At 38.7% G+C, this 18,487-nt stretch overlaps 1 protein-coding gene across 1 annotated transcript in view; it reads right to left on the reverse strand.

Annotated features, from left to right (window-relative positions):
• The window catches only part of LOC139145988 (IgGFc-binding protein-like), a 100,362-nt gene that overhangs the window by 39,077 nt on the left and 42,798 nt on the right, over nucleotides 1–18,487 (reverse strand). The window contains 28 exon segments of the mRNA XM_070717435.1: nucleotides 55–272; nucleotides 529–712; nucleotides 845–1,044; nucleotides 1,184–1,357; nucleotides 1,533–1,669; nucleotides 1,671–1,684; nucleotides 1,910–2,065; nucleotides 2,318–2,428; nucleotides 2,586–2,803; nucleotides 3,145–3,325; nucleotides 4,988–5,187; nucleotides 5,958–6,140; nucleotides 6,339–6,489; nucleotides 6,940–7,095; nucleotides 7,407–7,553; nucleotides 8,445–8,668; nucleotides 9,047–9,364; nucleotides 9,764–10,063; nucleotides 10,342–10,519; nucleotides 11,224–11,423; nucleotides 12,070–12,246; nucleotides 12,461–12,611; nucleotides 13,358–13,510; nucleotides 13,839–13,946; nucleotides 14,240–14,454; nucleotides 14,848–15,168; nucleotides 16,604–16,915; nucleotides 18,191–18,304. Coding sequence (XP_070573536.1) covers nucleotides 55–272; nucleotides 529–712; nucleotides 845–1,044; nucleotides 1,184–1,357; nucleotides 1,533–1,669; nucleotides 1,671–1,684; nucleotides 1,910–2,065; nucleotides 2,318–2,428; nucleotides 2,586–2,803; nucleotides 3,145–3,325; nucleotides 4,988–5,187; nucleotides 5,958–6,140; nucleotides 6,339–6,489; nucleotides 6,940–7,095; nucleotides 7,407–7,553; nucleotides 8,445–8,668; nucleotides 9,047–9,364; nucleotides 9,764–10,063; nucleotides 10,342–10,519; nucleotides 11,224–11,423; nucleotides 12,070–12,246; nucleotides 12,461–12,611; nucleotides 13,358–13,510; nucleotides 13,839–13,946; nucleotides 14,240–14,454; nucleotides 14,848–15,168; nucleotides 16,604–16,915; nucleotides 18,191–18,304 — 5,201 coding nt within the window.

An 18,487-nucleotide genomic window follows, 5' to 3' on the forward strand; every position in this document is an offset into this window, starting at 1 on the left:
AAGAATCTGCAGAAAACTCTAAATGCGACAGTAAAGAATTGCTGGTCAACCTACCGTTCCTGCCACTGTGACATAGACTTCATGGGTGTAACTGACTCTATCACTGGGTTTGTTCTTTTCGTTTTGAACCACTACTCTAAAGGGTGGATGCTGACTGCTGAGGCTGCAGTTGGATGTTGACAAGACATATTTGCAAGCTCCTTGGTAGTCATAACTCTTGCCATCCAATGTGGTGTAGTGTGGATCACCCCATGCAGTGCATTCAGAATACTCTGCAAGACAATCAAAGTAGATGCAAGTTGCTCTCTCTTCTATTACTGTCTACAGACATTCTCATGATAAGAAGCAAAAATTGGATGTCACGTCTTTGGACAAGATGAGCTCAACATATTTATTGAAATATGCCAGCCAAGCCCCCTCAAGGCAATTCAGCGGAAGCAACTTCATGCAATCATATCCCTGCCGAGGTCCTCTTGTAATTGCAAAACCTGGCAACTACCTCAGACCTTGTAAAAGGCAAAAACTTACGCAGCTCACACTCCTTGTCTTCATTGAGCTCATAACCTTCATAACAATGGCATCCATAGTCATCATTCCTGTCGTAGCCACAGTAGCTATTCTCTCCACACTCAAGTGGCTGACAAATGGTCTCTCCATCAATTGTACATTGACAAGTCTGCGTACAGTCTTCATTCACAAAGTGTTGTCCTCGCTACAGATGAAAGAAATGGCAAAACCTGGTCAACAGACACACACAGCCCTACTCTGCCACTCTATCATGCAGACTTTTACTCGACGATCTGGATGACAAAACCTCAAGCTATTACAGGAGATTCCTACTTACCCTGTAAATCTTGCCTTCATATCTGCAACCACATTCGTCGGGTGGTACACAACTGTCACCATCCAAAAGAGTTCCCTCTGGACACTCACATCCTTCAACCGGCTTCTCTGAGCAACCTCTCTCTGCATGTGGATCAGCACAGGTAGCAGGACAGGCCGATGTTGACAGTCGGTAGACAGAAGGTGGCTTGCATTCAATGGCTATGGAAAGGAATCATGACATTGCTGAGTAAATCACAAACGTGTTGCAGAAATTCCTCTCAAATGTGGACTTTAAATACATAAGCATTGAGACATGTGGTAAAATCCACAAACTCACAACAACTAGCTTCTGACTTACGACACAACTCTTCTCTCCACTCTTGGAGGTCTCCGCCATGCTCTTGACATGCCGTGGCATAGCTTTCCAGATTGTCACATAGAGAAGTGTTTCCAGGAGCAGCGCACATGTCATATATACATGCAGAGTGATAGATATGGGGATCCACAGCTTGGTGGCAGCCAGCAAATGGACCTGCAATTCAGGTAAAGACAAGTAGTCACATACTTGGTACAAAAGGAGTGGTGCCCAAACAATCATAGAAAATCAATGGATTTCACCCATTCTGCCCAATTCAACTGGGCATACAATAGAAAAGACATTGATACTCAGCAGACCACACAAAAGCCAACTGTTGATTGGTCTATACCTGTCAGGTCCAGTAAGACACTGCAACTTCTATTTATCATGTTTAGCATGTTATCATCCAAACCGTCGCATGGCTCTGGCTCATCTGGACTCTGGTTGCATTCTTCTGGATTAGCTATCCAACTGTCACCAAAGTCTAACCTGCTGATCCACCTGAAAGACGAGAGCATCCATCAAACAACACGTCACCGTTATTGCTTTAGCTGATAATAAAATTGCAGAAGGATGTTTGCAGGACACCTGGACTAGTGGCTATTGCCTGTCACAAACCTCTGAATCATCTCCCACTGCATCGATTAGTTTGAAAGTCTTGTGTCTCGTCTCTCTCTTTGGCTCTCTACAATTTCAATCACAGAGCTTGTAGCTGTTGCTACTCACCAGAGTTCCTGCTGGAGTTAAGAAGTCATTGGTCTTGTCATTGTCCAGTGTGCCGCACAGACCACAGGTACTGTTCCAATAGGTATGGGGGACTTGGAGCACTACGCTAGATCTGGTATTCCACAGTACCACAAGTCCAGAGTCAGTTCTAAGTTTCTAAAAGTTGAAAGACATTCTATCAAACATCAATATCCAGCAGACGGGACAGATCAAATGAGAGACTTCAGCAGCCATTCAATTACTGGCCCACCAGGCAGCTGTAAACACCATTGTTCAGGTCCATTTGTCAACAAAAAATGCCCGTGGACATTGCAACTCATTCCATTTCATTTCTGCATCCCAAGTGCTTGCAGAAACCAAGGAACGGCTTCTTGGCAAATTCTAAAGCAATTTAAAAAGTTAGCTTACCACATATCTGCCGGCAGTCTTCACCACTACCATTGCATCTGGGTCAGTGTAGGGCAGGATAACTGCATTGCCATTGACGATTACATCACCACCTTGCAAAAGTCCAAATTCCTGGAACATAAAACCAACTGTGCCGGTCAGTAGTCTTCTAAAAGGACTTGTGTCGTTTATGGTATGCTGGTAGGCATTTGTAAACTGGCACAGCTGACACTTGAAGAATCTGCAGAAAACTCTAAATGCGACAGTAAAGAATTGCTGGTCAACCTACCGTTCCTGCCACTGTGACATAGACTTCACGGGTGTAACTGACTCTATCACTGGGTTTGTTCTTTTCGTTTTGAACCACTACTCTAAAGGGTGGATGCTGACCGCTGAGGCTGCAGTTGGATGTTGACAAGACATATTTGCAAGCTCCTTGGTAGTCATAACTCTTGCCATCCAATGTGGTGTAGTGTGGATCACCCCATGCAGTGCATTCAGAATACTCTGCAAGACCGTCGAACAAAACATATGTTGCCATAATTTTTCTTACTCTTTGCTATCATTAGCTTGATGAGAGACAATCGTTTACTAGCGCAACTTTAGAAAATTGAAATACAAAAGATTTGGTGAAATAACTAGCTGGGTGTACACTTGCACAAACCCCTGTGTAATTTTGAGGAAGTAATTCATATCACGTGGAACATACTGTTATAGTGGTACAATGTTGCATCTACTTAAGCACTTTGGAATGTATATTTGCTCAATTTAAACTATTTTCACCGTTCAGCTCTTAAGCATTATAATAATGGCAGCAAAACAATAGAAAGAATTAAGAACAAACTTACCTGGTACACAGTTTTGATCTTGTCTTTTGAAGCCATCATGGCAGTGACATCCAAAAACACCTTCACTGACGTCACAGTATTTATGTGGACCGTTACAGTGTCTTTCGTTACAATGAACTGTCCCACCTGATTGGCATGTACACTCGCCTTCACAATCATCCAGAAGAAAGCTTTCATCAATCTGTATGTTACCGGAATTAAAAACACATTCTGTGAAAAGGGAGGTTGTGACAATAAAGGGAAATATTGGGAAGTATTTCACCTGAATCAAAGGTCTTCATATTGGAGCATAGACATCGGGCAACAAAATCTCCTGAATTTAATAGCCCTGTTAGTTCGTGTGTACATGCAACCGAACACACAACTTCCAGACAGGTAAGATGTTTGCTGAAATCACGTGAAGATAACGTGAATTACATTCAGCAAAGCAAACTTTGCTCAAGTTTGCATGTTGTTGTGTAGTTTAATGTTCATCAAAAGCTTTGGAAAGGTTATTTTACAGTAAACATCAAGACCTAGGAAAATTTAAATCGTATGCTATAATAGGATGTCGGAACTTGTCTCGAGTTTTGTTGAAGTGCACTGAGATTTATGACATGCTGAAAGAAGTGGAGAGAACGGAAACAAAATGAGCGTATGTAAATGTATTGAGCGCCATGCATAAGAGAGGGCCTTGAGTGTCATCGCATAGCACACGATAGTGGCCTTGAGTGTCATGTGTTGACATCGCGACTGAAGAGAATTTCCTCATTGCTGAGAAACAATGATTTAGCGAATCAAAGTAAGGGGTCTTTGAACAACAAGTACATCTCAATTCATACATATCATAATATACCAACGTTATATATTTCATTTTACATGAACGTTTTTGTCCCCACTTTTGCACATATTGTAAACTGGTTCATTTGAAATTAATAAGCACACAGTAGATTGAACGTTTGCCTAAAAATACAATGTGCACCTATTATTGTCAGAGTGGAGTCATATGTACCTGATCGATCTCTTACTATTATGACTTTGACTCGGAGAGATGACACTAATGCTTTATTATACACAACAAAATAGGAGTTGTTAAGGGACCATCTCAGATTGTCGAAGAAGTGTTCAGAAACGAAATTCCTTTGTTTAGATCAAAACCCTCTCCCTCTATATGAAAGTTCAAAAGAGCAAAATGTTGATGTCTGCACGAGAGAACAATATACTGAGAATTATGCGTCTCGTGAACACTGCAGTATTCAGTGCTGTTTCGTCAACAGTTACAGTGATATGACCAGGTGTGGTTAGAGCAGACAGACGCTTATAGCACATTTAAAAAGGATACTTTTTATCATTATAGTTTGATGAATGAAAGGTTCAGGATACAATGTTACGTCGGTAAATTGTCTTAGGGACACGAATGACCTAGAAACATTTCCTGTGAGATTCGGTGGCATGAGTGCGCTTTGCTTTTGTATTTTTACACACAAAGAATTTGTTATCACAAAATAAAAGTGCGAAAGTGAATTTCACTAATTGAATGGCGGTCAAATCCCCTTTCGCAGTAATGAATGAATGTCGCTTTTTGAACTTATACGACAAACTGAGGCAGTCCCTTAGAACCCCAAGTGTAAATGCTTTACATCATGGATTCCTTTTTACAACATCTGTGTTGATACAGAGACAGTCAGTCACAGAAGTACTTGTTTATAAAGAATGGCCTAGTATATCCAACAGATAATCAAAAGATGCAAATCATAACACAATGTTCAATGCAGGTAGTCAATAGGGCATGTTTTCAAGAATGCATACATAAATGAAGATTCTGTTGAGGAAATCGTCAAAAATCGAACAAAAAAGGTCTTACTCGATAATATCTTCCCTGATGAAAGCAGCCACATTCATCACTGCTGATACACCGACCGCCTTCCAGGACATTCTCTTCAGGGCACTGACACCCTTCAACACATGGTTCAGTGCATGTTGATGGAGCATTCACGTCAAGACATGTAGCTGGGCACGATGTGGCGCAAGGTGAATATTCCTGTCCAGGCGGACAATCAAGTGCTTGAAAAGGCAAATGGCACGTATCATAGGTTGAAATGAATACCCATTGTTAAACCTGAGTATGTCCATGAAATATTACTCCTTAACATGTTCATTTACATTGCATTTAAAAGTACATTGATAGAAATACTGTGTACCATACTGTTCTTTGAATTCCACCGAACTCAATGTACAATTACCTTATTTAGACAAGTGAGTCATCATGGTAGCAAATGGGTTGGGTGTAAAATCGGTTCAAATTTAAAGTTGTCTTCGTAGAATACAAGGTACATGTTCTGTACAGTTAATTCTTCAGTCTTTCCTATATCTTAATGTTTTGTTTGTATGTTGTTAAGGTAGAATGCGCCTCACGGGCAGATAATTCGGACTCTTAAATTGTTCTTACTCTCCTGGTCTACCTCCGATGGTGGCTCATTTTGAAGCTCTTGGAATAAGTAAAATTCACCGTCCGAGTTTTTGAAAAACCAATGTTGTATTTTCCCCCTAGAGTTAACGTGGCAATGGCCATTTTGAATTTTAAAGATCGGTAAAGATTGGGTAATTTGTTTCTTTATTCTTTTTTTCATAATATGGAAAGAGAACATTTGAAAGTTTCATGGAGGAAAGTTTGAACAAAAGTTTTTCACGTTCGAGGTGCGTACTACCTTGATGTCCAAAATCCCTTAGGTGTAATTGCAGGTGGACCTAACTCACCTTTTGTTGATGATGGAATTTCGTAATTCATGAAATTTGAATGCTAACATGTATATGGAAGTTTCGAGCTGACTTACGACACAAATCAGTTGTTCTCCATTGCGAAGGGCTACCGCCTAATTCAGTGCAAGTGGACGAGTATAATTGTATGCTATCGCAGGCATCACTTTCGTCATCCGGTAATGATGCGCACAAATCATAAACACATGAACTGTAATACTCCTGGGGATCTAAAATATCGTGGCATGTCTGGAACGGCCCTGTAATGTGTCGGATAAAATATAAGATGTTATGACATCGGACGAATTGACATCTAGTACATTGAGCGGTAAGCAAAAATGTAGGACATGACTCAAATGTATGTAACAAAAAAACAAAAACAGACAGGAAGGAAAGGGTAGGGAAAACCAAATACGTACAGAGCTTCTTAGAAAAGACATTTAAAATATGCGTATTACCTGTTGAATTTATCAGTATAGAACAAACTTCTTCAGCCTTTGATTTTAAATCTTGACTAGTGCTTTCACAAGGATCAACATCGACAACATCTGAGTCACATTGGTATCTGTTGTACACCCAGCTGTTTCCGAACGCCGATGCACTGTCAACCTAATCGTGAAAAATGAGCTACAAATTATTCGCAGTTGATTCACTGGTTTTACTAACACTGAAAAAGGGTTATCCATAATTAATGAGCATTACAGTTATAAGATGCACTAAGCAATTCTTAATTTTTTGCACCTATACATAATGAATTCAATCATGTACTTGAAGTCTTCCATGTTTACGACGAAAGAATTGTAAAGCAAGCCAATGTTCTGATTATTTAATTGATGCATTAAAATATAATTTGTAAGAATTGCGATTAATGAAATAAACATTTTATAACTCATTTTCGCATAAAAGAATTTTCAAATATGATGATTCATAAAAGCTTGATTACGCTACTAATGCTTTTTAAAGAAAACATTGTCACCTATTTTGCCGGAACTGCAAATACATTCAGATAAATGAAAGCATGGTTATACAATATGTGTGTGTCTGCAAAGTACAACTTACAATTTCCCCAGAAGGTGTCCTTCGATCATTGTCAACATTGCCGTCGAATGTTCCACAAAGCCCACATGTTCCATTGAATAATGATGATGATGCCTTTATTCTGACTGTATGATGCTTGTCCCATTGAATACTAATTCCAAAGTCAGTCTCAAGAATCTGTCGACCAAATCACATATCAACCATACTAATCAGCTTGGGTGGTGAACATTGAACGCAGTGACCTTTGTCTTTTTAGATATTATTGCTGCCCTCACTGAAGTACAATTACTATTAAAGCTTTTCGTTCATTCAGTCATTATCGGAAAGAACATGTCATACCGCACTGCAAGGCTGTTGTCTCAATTTTCAGAATCCTACATGAATATCTCTTCTCCTTTTCTAAAAAGCACAAAATGCCTTAGTCTGCAAATTTTCATCAAACAAATATGTTTACATATAAAAGCGTTGCAAGTACAACAGTTACTTACGACAAATCGACCAGCGGGGCGGACAATCGTGCTGTAGATTCTGTCGAGATCGCTGTTAGTGCCAGTCACATTTAAGTTTACTTGCACCGGTAGATTTACATATGCTCCAGTGACTTGGACATCTCCGCCATTCATTAGTAATATATCCTGCAACAACGACATTGTCCAATGTAACACAGTACATTCATGAAGATTATGAAAATACGATGAACATTTGCCGGCGGAATGTCATTAATGAAAATACGTTGAATACTTGGCCTTTTGAATATTTTTCTTAGTCTGGAGTTGTAAGGATAGATAAGAAAGCACGCTCTAGCATGTGTGTATGTGTGTGAGGGGGTATATAGTAGTATACTGATGCTACTAGGTTAGGAGCTGTCCAGATTACAAGTTATCGAATGGTCATATATCAAACATATACACAAGTATTTGTGAATTGGTGAACACGAACAGTAGATGAGTGGGTAGCATAATATGTTAGCAACAAGGCATTCTAATATAAGGCCTTTTACCGCAATCTTTCATTGTCTTTTTCTTGGATTTTTTGAATAATTAACCATTTTCACAAGAATGATAGGTATGCATTCACATGAACGTTTTAGATGCTGTAAGATTGTCGTTTTATCAATAATGGAGACTTCGTCGATGTTTAACGGCTGTACGCGCAGAATACGTCAACATAATATTTAAGAAATAAAGCACACCTAGCAACGGTATACTATGAGATTTTCACCAGTTCACGACATATGTGCATGAGCGATAGCGAGTGCATATATGGAGTGAACTGGTCAAAATCGAATGGTATACCCGTTGCTGAGGTAGTTTATTGCTATTACATCATAATATTAAATCGATATTCTTGCGTGAAACGTCAAAAAGGTCACTGTTCACTAGCTGGCAGTTTGTGCCTGTTCAAACCGTGCTATATCGCAAATATGGCACGGTTAATGTCACGTCTCGACCAATAACATTGTAGTATTTGCGCTATCAATATAGTAGTATGATATAATAGTAATTGAAATTCGTTACAATAATTACCATCCCAAACAGATACATCGTAATCTCTCTCGTAAAGGAAACCCTTGCACTTGGCGAATTCTTCACATTGTTGGCAACCACTTGAAAGTCAGGCAAGGTCTTGACAGGCATTTCTTGCTGACAGTCTCGCACCAGAATGTACTCACAGTCGCCCTGGTAATCATACCGTGTGCCATCGAATGTTATGTAATGTGGATCTCCGTACGCACTGCAGATAGCTGACACTATAGAAAGAGCAAGATTGGGTTTATACACCTTTTCATGAACAGATTGATACAAAAGGAAAATGTCTTGGGCTTCACTGTTACACGCTCTAATGGTGATCGAAGCAAACTCTGTGTATAAACAACAAAAAGTTATACCAGAAAAACAGTAAAAATTATTAATATTAGTTACGTACATGTGGAAGAGCAGTATAAAATGCCTAGTGAAGTTAATGATTTAATAAACTCACAATACATATCTAAATAAACATAAAAGTAAATAAAACCTTCATTCAATACTTTTTCAATCTGTTTCACCTTTGTATAATTCAGATCTTTGTGTTTAATGCCATTCAAAGATCCAGAATTGAAGAAATACAAGATTTTGTAAATTCTCACCATCTTCACAGTTCGGCCCTGAACGATTTGCCGAACATGTGTGTAGCACATAGGTTATTCCAATGTTGATTGTTCCGACGTCAAGTTCTGCAATCAATCTGATTTCATAGTATGTGTCAACTTGAAGGGCCGTCAAAATGTAGCTTTTCACAGTCGTATCTGTGATTTCAGCTGCGATGGTCCACCCAGTGTCTCCCATCACTCTGTACTCGATTGTAAGTTTTAGTAAAGTGAGCAGTTCCAGCGACCAGGTAAATGATACAGCTGACGAAGTAGATGTAACAATCCTAACGTTGAAAGCTCCCTCCTGCCTCATATCTTGAAATTGAAGGAAAGAAAAAAGAATAAATGAACGAACGAGCCAGCGAACGCAAGGTCGTTGGATTTAAATTAGCTTGCGTCATTTTCATTTGCATAGCGAACTCCATGATAGACTTTTCGCGTCGCTTTTTTATCTCCTGATGTTCTGCGATAAAATATTGTTTTTCGTTTAATCAACCATACCCATTATGATCTTTTAAATATCTTCCACATGAAGAAAACTTGTGTCTTGAAGATGGGACAACTCATGCAACTACCCAAGAATGATCATTTTGAATAAATTTCCACTCTGTTTAAAAGGACTGATGCAGAGTTGCGATTAAATTAAATGTCACTAATGATTCATGCTTTAGCGAACAACATGGCGGCACACTACTATATTGTTAGGGTACGCACCTCTCACGCAGCCGAGGCCTTCAAAACCATATGCGCATGTTCTAATTGGGATGATGTCACTTTCGCCTGGTGATCCGTCCAGTCTGACCACTATAACCTGGATTTCATAGGTAGTGTTGTATTCAAGTCCCTGTAGTATATACAGTAACTGTGAAGGACTTATAGGTGGCATGACTGTCCAATCTACAGAGCCTGACTCTCGATACTGTATTATTGTTTCCTGCACTTGGATTTCAAGTTTCCATAGCACCGCAATTGTAGTGCTTGTCACTTGTTCCGCTTCAAGATCATATGGACGATCTATCAAAGTACAAAAATTACAAGAAGTTAATATAACAAAATTTCACACCATTTATGAATATAAATACCACACAGAGTGATGAACAGTTTCTGTGATGAGCAGGACATTCTGGTCAACAGAGAAATGTGGACCAAACGTTTACACTTTGCGTCGATTACATAACAAAAACAATCGTTTGTTTTTTGCAGTAGAATTAACCAATAAAATAAAAATGAATACAATTCTTTATGAAGAAATATAATCCTTTACTGGGATGCGTAGGTCAAATGTATCTTACCGTTTGTGCAAGATATTCCATCGCCAAAGAATCCAGTACGGCAGTAACAGTCACGTATACCATCGACTATTCCACAATCAGCATCTGTGTCACATGCAATAACGGTACACTCAAGGATTCCACCAGGTTTACACTGACAACGTTCCGTACACGACTTGTCAACAGTCTCAGTTTGGACCTGAAGTTTTCAAATTCAAATAAAGCAGACAAACATTTTCATTAAATCTGTAGTAAGTGAGGACACAGAATACTGTACGCCACGGCTATTTAGAAACTTTTGACACGCGAAATGAGGACTTTGCATCATAAACATGGTGTATGACGTCACGTGACGTTATCTACCATCTACCGTTATCTAATGAAGAACACATTGATAAGGCTAGGTTTCACTGAGAAAGTTTGAACTTAGAGTTTATCACATGGTATGTTGTTTTTTCTCACTTTCTGTCAGTACACATATGTCACAACACGCGATTCCCTTTGTCGCCCGAATGAAATCACACCAACAGTCTGACATGAGTAGACCTTAAGTGAAACGTGTCTAGTTTTTTCAAAGGCTTTCACTTTCGGTCACTGTAACTACATAGAAATAGAGTCAAGATAAGTACAAGTACAGTGTCTGAACACAGGAAGATTTAAACTGTATAAAATCTTGTTTAACATTTTTCAACGACAATAGGACACCAGATAAGACAACATAATATACAACAAACAGCAATAATAATTGCCAGTCGAGCAAACATTTATTGCTATCCCAGGATAAATTAATATGTCATCGATATTTCTTTCTTACACTACCATATAACAAATGAATCAATGTACGAATATATTTAGACATGAAAACCACATTCATATTGGTCTAATGATAAAATATTTTCTTACAGGGAAATAGTACCCATTCCTGAAACAGCCGCATTGATCAGCTTCGACGCACATTCCGCCATCGAGGAGAAAACCCTGGTTACATTGACAACCCTCCGAACAAACCTGGCCACACGTTTTGTCTGCATCTGGATCGGCGCAGGTGGGTTGACAGGCTGTCATACAAGAACTATACGACGAATTCGAAGGGCAGCTGACAGCTGTAATTAAAAAGATGTGACAACCGTGTTAGAAGTAGTCCAATTCGTTCCGATCACTTTGTCACTTGTTCACATGTTATGTGTAAATCATAGAAATTGAATTTCAAGCTAATAAACATCTGAACAAGTAGAACATTGATCATGTAATTATGGAAGAGCGCACGCTAATTGAATAAACGATTTAAGTCTCTGTTACACCAAAAAAGGCGTTTCGACATAAATTTCTAAAATGGAAAATCATCATACAAGTTCAACAATTTTGGAGGGTGTACGTGGAATTCAAACTTCTAATAGGAAAATAGAACACTGAACATTAATGATATTTAGGGACCCGGAAACCTGGATAATTTTCAGATCCTGGTTTTGCACCTATAATATCCTGGTCCTTCTCTGAGATATACAAAATCTATTTCGCATAATCAAAATTCGAAATATTTCTTCCACAAGAAGCACTGTGGCCACGTACACAAAGAATTGTAAAGGAATTCAAGTACATTATCTGTTTTACTGATGACGTTTGCTCCAATGAGAATGGTTTCTACTCAAATGTGTCCTGATTGGAACGTCAAAACTCGATAAGAGTTTACTGTGATACTATACAGTTTGATGATTTACGTTATTTCCTGGCAAATCGAAAACGACTTACGGCATAAGTGTTCGTTTCTCCAGTCAAGGACCACATCAAGAGTAGTGCAATCACTGGCGTACGATTCAAAACTATCACACTTCAACGTCTGGTCAGGATACAGTGCACACAGATCATAGACGCATGCGTCGTAATACGGCGATGGATTCAGAAATTCGTGACAGGCAGTAAATGGTCCTATAGGATGCAAGTATAACATTTCCAAGTGTATAGAAAACATGCGATTTAAAACACTCAATGAAGTAACAAGCCATTACTATAAGGTGTCATGCTAACTTCAGGCAATAAAATATTTTGTTCCTTTGAATTCCAGGAGCAATCTCTATGCAATCTTTACACAATCTGAGTTACAAAAATTCGTACGTGTTAAACCGGTATTATTATTCTATACCTGTTGAATTAACGATGACGTCACATATGTCTTCAATTGCGGATATTTCTTCCTCAGTTCTTTCATCACACGGATCAAAGTCACCTGGGTCTGCATCACAGTCGTCGGAGTTTACCGCCCAGCTGTTACCAAAAGATGACCCAACGGGTGTCTACAGACAAAGTCAGTGGATCACGATTGGAACTAATTTGGGATAATTGGATTGTGAAGTAAGGTCGTTTTAACCTGGAAATGTAAGCTCATCTGCTTTTCTTTTTAAGTTACACCCTTGTTTTTATGAGTAAATAGTAATATTGCAACATTCAGCTATATGGCGCCAAACACTTTTAAGAACTTTGAAAAATATGAAGATCCAATTATCCCAAATTAGTTCCAATCGTGTTGTGGTTATTTAAATAACAACTTTACTTTGCTGTCGTATCGCAAGATGTAGGCTAATGCATCCTCTAAAACGGTTGACAATGATCAAGAACACGTACATGGATAGTGCAGACTGCAGTCAACATCGGGAATTTTTGCATACTTAATTCTCGATATAGTTGGCCAATGCAATTTTAACGGTGCGGGCGCTGTGATTTTCATTTTCATGCAGACTTGATTTCCCCAGGCACCCGTGTCTCGTCTTCCAAGAATGTTCTTCATGCGAATTTGGCACAACACTATATCGATGAATACTCTCAATCTACTCTGACCTCCCGGCCATACAAAATATGACGTCATCCGATTCAAAGAAAATGTCGATAATCTCACACAAGCACACGTTACTTCGGAATGAACACTTTTCATGGAGGGTTATATTGGTTAATGCAATATATGAAATGTGTTACTAAGTTATGACTACATAAAAGACTGAGCAGTGTCTTCACTTATTGAGATTACCAATATTTCAATACTTACAAGATTTCCGTCTTTGTCATATTCAACCAATGGCAAACCATCGTAATTTCCACATAACCCACAGGTTTTGTTCATGAACGATTCCGGCAGCTTTATCTCAAATCTTTCTTTTCCGTTCCACTTCACAGAAAGACCAAAGTTTGTGAATAGGTTCTGCAAAACAGAATAAATAAACCCCCACAATGCATCATTTCTCTAAAATTAACAGTGATATTAACCAGGATAGTTGAACACGTCATCAAAAAACTTTGGCGTAATTGGATTGTATTCACATCCTGAAATAAAGCAGATGATTCCAGATTCTCTCACAGGAACACTTTTCATTTAGGTTGATTTGGTACACAAATAAACTGCCATCGGGTCACCACCACCAATGGTATATGGCGCAGGAATTCATTCATAAACTAAATGCTACCATATTCCTCAACGTACATAAAAACCTGGAACAAGACTTTTTAGTGTCATCGCGTCAATTTCTTACCACAACATTGCCACTTTTGCGGATAACAACGCCCTCTGCCGGCTCACAAGGTAAAGTAACTTTGACGCCGTCAACGTATACAGCATGGTCCAACTTTAAGGATATCGCCTGGAATGACAAATTTAGGCGTTTAAGTAAGCACATGAAGGGATAATGTCTATTTGTCTATCTATTTACATGCAAACTCTATCTATTAATTGATTTACATATAGCAACTTTTGAAATAAAATAAGCACATTGTCTTGTATAAATTTAGAATGAAAAACAAGTAAGCCTCGGCCGTCGGACAACTTTATTTTCTTCAGCAGATTCCCGTGCACTCGACATTTATCAAAGGTCCAAGTCATTCAGCTCCTTTGAACGATAGCTTTTCGGTATTTCTGAGATACATATGTACTTACGATTTCGTCAATGTTTGCAATAACTTCCCTCGTGAAGGAAACCCTGCTATTTTCGTTGTTTTTCCTGTTATCTGCTGTCACTTTGAATGCCGGGATGCTTTCATCGTTTACACAATTCTCAGATAAAGTGTACGTACAGTCGCCTTGGAAATCATACTTTTCGCCATCAAAGGTTGTGTAGTGTGGGTCACCCCAGCCAGAACACACAGCGTACGCTGAAAGAACAACGTAAAGCAATACATGGCTAGGTTGCATCTATGCACATCATAGTCACCCTTGTACTTGTAGAATGACAACCTGTCGCTTAACAGCGAATCTCGTCTTGTGAAATTGGTAGTAAGCAAAGAACAAAGTGGTTCCATGACTGTGAGATGTGTGTGTGTGTTTGTTTGTTATTACTTCCTTTTTGTGCCTTTTTTATTTGCCACTCCTTCAGTAATTGCAGGAAGAAAGAAAAGAGGAAATCTATTAGCTGCGCAGTAATTGAATGATTTGATGGTATAAAACGGATCCTTCAAATATAAACACCTGACCTAGAGTGCACTCTTTAAATATTCACAATTATTCACAAATTACGCGAGGTAAGAGTGATATTTGGTACAAATTACCTATTTCGCAGTTTGCTCCTTCTCTTCTCCCTCTGCATGTGTGAAATACGTCATTTCCGGTGGAGTAAGTCACTTCACCAGTGACAAAGATCACCATAATCCTTATTTGGAAGTAAAAATCAGACTGGAGGCCAACCAATGAACCAATACCGTTCCCTGGTGCCAAAGTTGTTCCATTGATCCATTCGGCGTCATCTGACAGTCTGTACTGAATTATATACAGCTGTACTGACACGCTTATACTGAATACCCACGTGACTGTCAGAGTTTGCGTGGTTGCTATGGTGAGTTCCAAATTGAATGGACCAACTGCTGTCATATCTTAAAATCGAAGTAACACAATATGAATGTGTGACTTGCTATTGTCTATTACATATAATACATATAAGGATTTCCGTGTACACAGTATAGATCACTTCACAGAGAGAATATATTCATTCACTTGGCAGTGTAATTGAATGCACTGTCTGCTATTGGACAGCGAAATCTTATTCCACGTCTTTATGTTAATGCTAGTCTTCCACAACAAGACAATGGAAGTTAAACAGACAAAGTTACATCAAAGTTGTTCACTGTAGTGTTTCTTACGCCTTGCACTTAAAATATGTATTCGGCATAAAGGGTGCAAATGCCGTTGTTCCTGGTTTCATAATCCAACTTTGAAAGTTTTACCTAACTAACATACCTACGTATATTTAAATTAAATTACACAAGATTTGGCAAATGCAAAAGTAGTGCGGAACATATATAGATCTCCAGCGCTGCATCTGTAAATGTCTGTGTGTCGTGGTTGAGAGAAAGGTGGATGTTTTTGCATCTTACTGTTTCAATTGATATTCACTAATTTGATAAAACAAATGAAAACACAAAGAATTTTGTTGCTTTATGTTTGCCCTGTCTTTAGTTAGTTTTCTAGACAACAGTAGCGGATTACACAGCGAATTTAGTTGGTGTGTTTTCTCTGCATTTCCATTACACTGAGGTGATATGTGCCCCATTCGTCACAATTAGGGGACAGACTAGACATTTAAGCGGACAGTACTGTTAATATTTACCGACTAATGACAATAAACACAATCTTAAGAATAACATAATCACAAATCAAACGTGGAAATACTTCCTCGTTGATAATGGTAATAGGAGTTGCTTGCTAAGAGGTCAGTTGAGAAGGACCTTTAATTTTCTTGAAATGTGTTCACAGCAGTGTTTACGAGAGTCTCAAGTCGCTCATGGCTAGAGCTAGTAGAGCTGCTGTAAAGTCACCAAAACATAATGACAGGCAATATTTTGTCTTTTCCAGTGATATCACGAGAAACAACAGCAAATTATTTAAACCTTTACTACAACTAAGTCACTATCACACAATTGACAGACGCTTTTGCTTGTTGTGTTCTGCCTGTGTTTCGAGACCAATGGTTTATTGTGCTTTGAGCAAATTTTTCAGAGCAGACTAGAGCTTAAAATGTAGAATTTGTGCAATCGTTCAGTCAAAAGAAAACAGTGCCTCAAATACCGATATGCCACCGACGGCCCTCCCACTACCTCGCTTCCTCAACTATTTTAAAAACGTTTTATCCGTGGAAGAGAACACCCACAGACAATATCATTCGTCCCATACGCAGAAACTATTCTTATAAGGTGCTAAAAGATCAGAATATAGATATCATATGGAGGGGATATGTTATACAGCAGTAGCAAACTGACATAAAAAGACCAAAACATCGTAGTATGTATCAAAACCTCGATCCGTTCTCACCTTGTTCACAGATGTCTCCAACAAAACCAAATTGGCAGGTTACCTCAGTAGATATTTCAGCGTATCCAAGGGCTCCATTTGCCCTGATGACTGTGATATCAATTTCGTATTGTGTCGATTCTTGCAGTCCCTGAAGGATGAATAGAGTCTGACTGCCCTCTACGGTACCTGCCGTTGTCCAAGTCGGTGTTCCAACTACGCGGTATGATACGGTTGTTGTTTGCACGTTAACGAGCAAAGACCATCTTATGGAAAGTGACACACTGGATCGCTGGATAATTGTAATATCGGTCACTACTATGTCACTTACATCTGCAACAAGATTACACAACTCTGTCATTACACTGGCCATTTCACAATGCCGTACCTGCTCTTTTCTGTCTTTCCGTCTGGGGTTAATGTTAGGTAAAGATGAAAAGAAATGTCGATGTCTCTTGAATCGTTCCAACGCCTAACGGCAATTTATTTGATATGGCAATAAAACTTTCTTAACTGGTCATAATGATTTTCCATCCACAATATATCTCTCAGCTGCTTTTAGGTTCTGATCACTGGTTATTTCGCAGTATGTGTCTCTCCCCCTCTTGCTCTCTCATATCCATCGAATAATAGGACTAAGCTTACTTTCTTTATTTTAATAAAAACCGCTCAAATTTTTTCTATGCCTGACGCGGATCTACTGACTCTCACACATCCTACGCACTTCCTGGCTCACTGGGTGAACATTAAAATGCAAAATACACGAAATACAGTGAATATAAAAACATAAAAAACCCGTAATAACAAAAATAGATTAACTAGAAAGCTTAGACAACCTCATATCATAACGAATATTCCATAAATAGCACTGGCAAGCGGTCTGACCGGAATAGTATATCCAGATTACATTTTTTTTCACCAATGGCATGGACACCAATTCAATTTTACCCGTAAATGAACTCAAATCAATTACAATTTCTCAGTTAAAATGTCTTTGACAGTTTATTGTGAACTGTTACCATGCGGGCATTGTGCTATTTGCATAAAATCAGCCAGAAGTTTTGTTTTGGCAACAGAATGGATGAGATTTTTAGTTTTTGATTAATTTCCGCCATGTCCGATGATGTCAGTAGGAGTTATGTAGATATCATATACATTATCGAATATTTGCATATTATAAAGTTTCTCCTTGTAGAATTATGTGTAAAATGTATTGACCCAATCATTCAAATAAATATACAAAAGAAATTTTGACAGAGGCCACACTCAGTCTCTGCTTGGGATGTTCTTTTCATTTTCACCAGGTTACTTAAATAAAGAATATTATTAAAGTATTTCAGAAATGAAAATATGTTCTGCATTAATCTCAGCAGATAATCCGCTAAATAAATATATTATCGAAGTTCGTGATAAACAAGACTAGTGCAAAATGATTAGGTCGCAGCCTGGCACGTCGGTTAGTAGGCCCTTTCAAAGTCCATCTTTTGTAGAGGGACTGCCGTTCATTCTACGGACTATTAGGTGGGCCAGGTGATGATTTTATCCAATGAATCTACACACTAGTAGTTGTGTCTACAATAAGTGTCAACACTGAAAATTTGCACTTACCTCGTTCACAGTGTATTCCAGTGTATCCTAATGAGCATGTGCAATTATATCCATTAATAAAGTCGTTACAAGTTCCATTGTTCTGACATGGGTCACTACCGCACTCGTTGATATCTGAAGAAACACGTGACTCATTAGTAAAGGTGTCCACAGCATCACGTACACAGTACACAAATCATTTTAGAAGGAAAACATTTAAAGGCGGAGCCTCCCTTTAAAAGGGCGCGAAGCTATAGCGACGTTCATTGTGCAAGTAGACACCAAACAGGCAACACGCGGGCACAAAAACGCAGAACG

This window comes from Ptychodera flava, chromosome 12, assembly GCF_041260155.1.
Source record: "Ptychodera flava strain L36383 chromosome 12, AS_Pfla_20210202, whole genome shotgun sequence".
NCBI classification, from domain to species: Eukaryota; Metazoa; Hemichordata; class Enteropneusta; family Ptychoderidae; genus Ptychodera; species Ptychodera flava.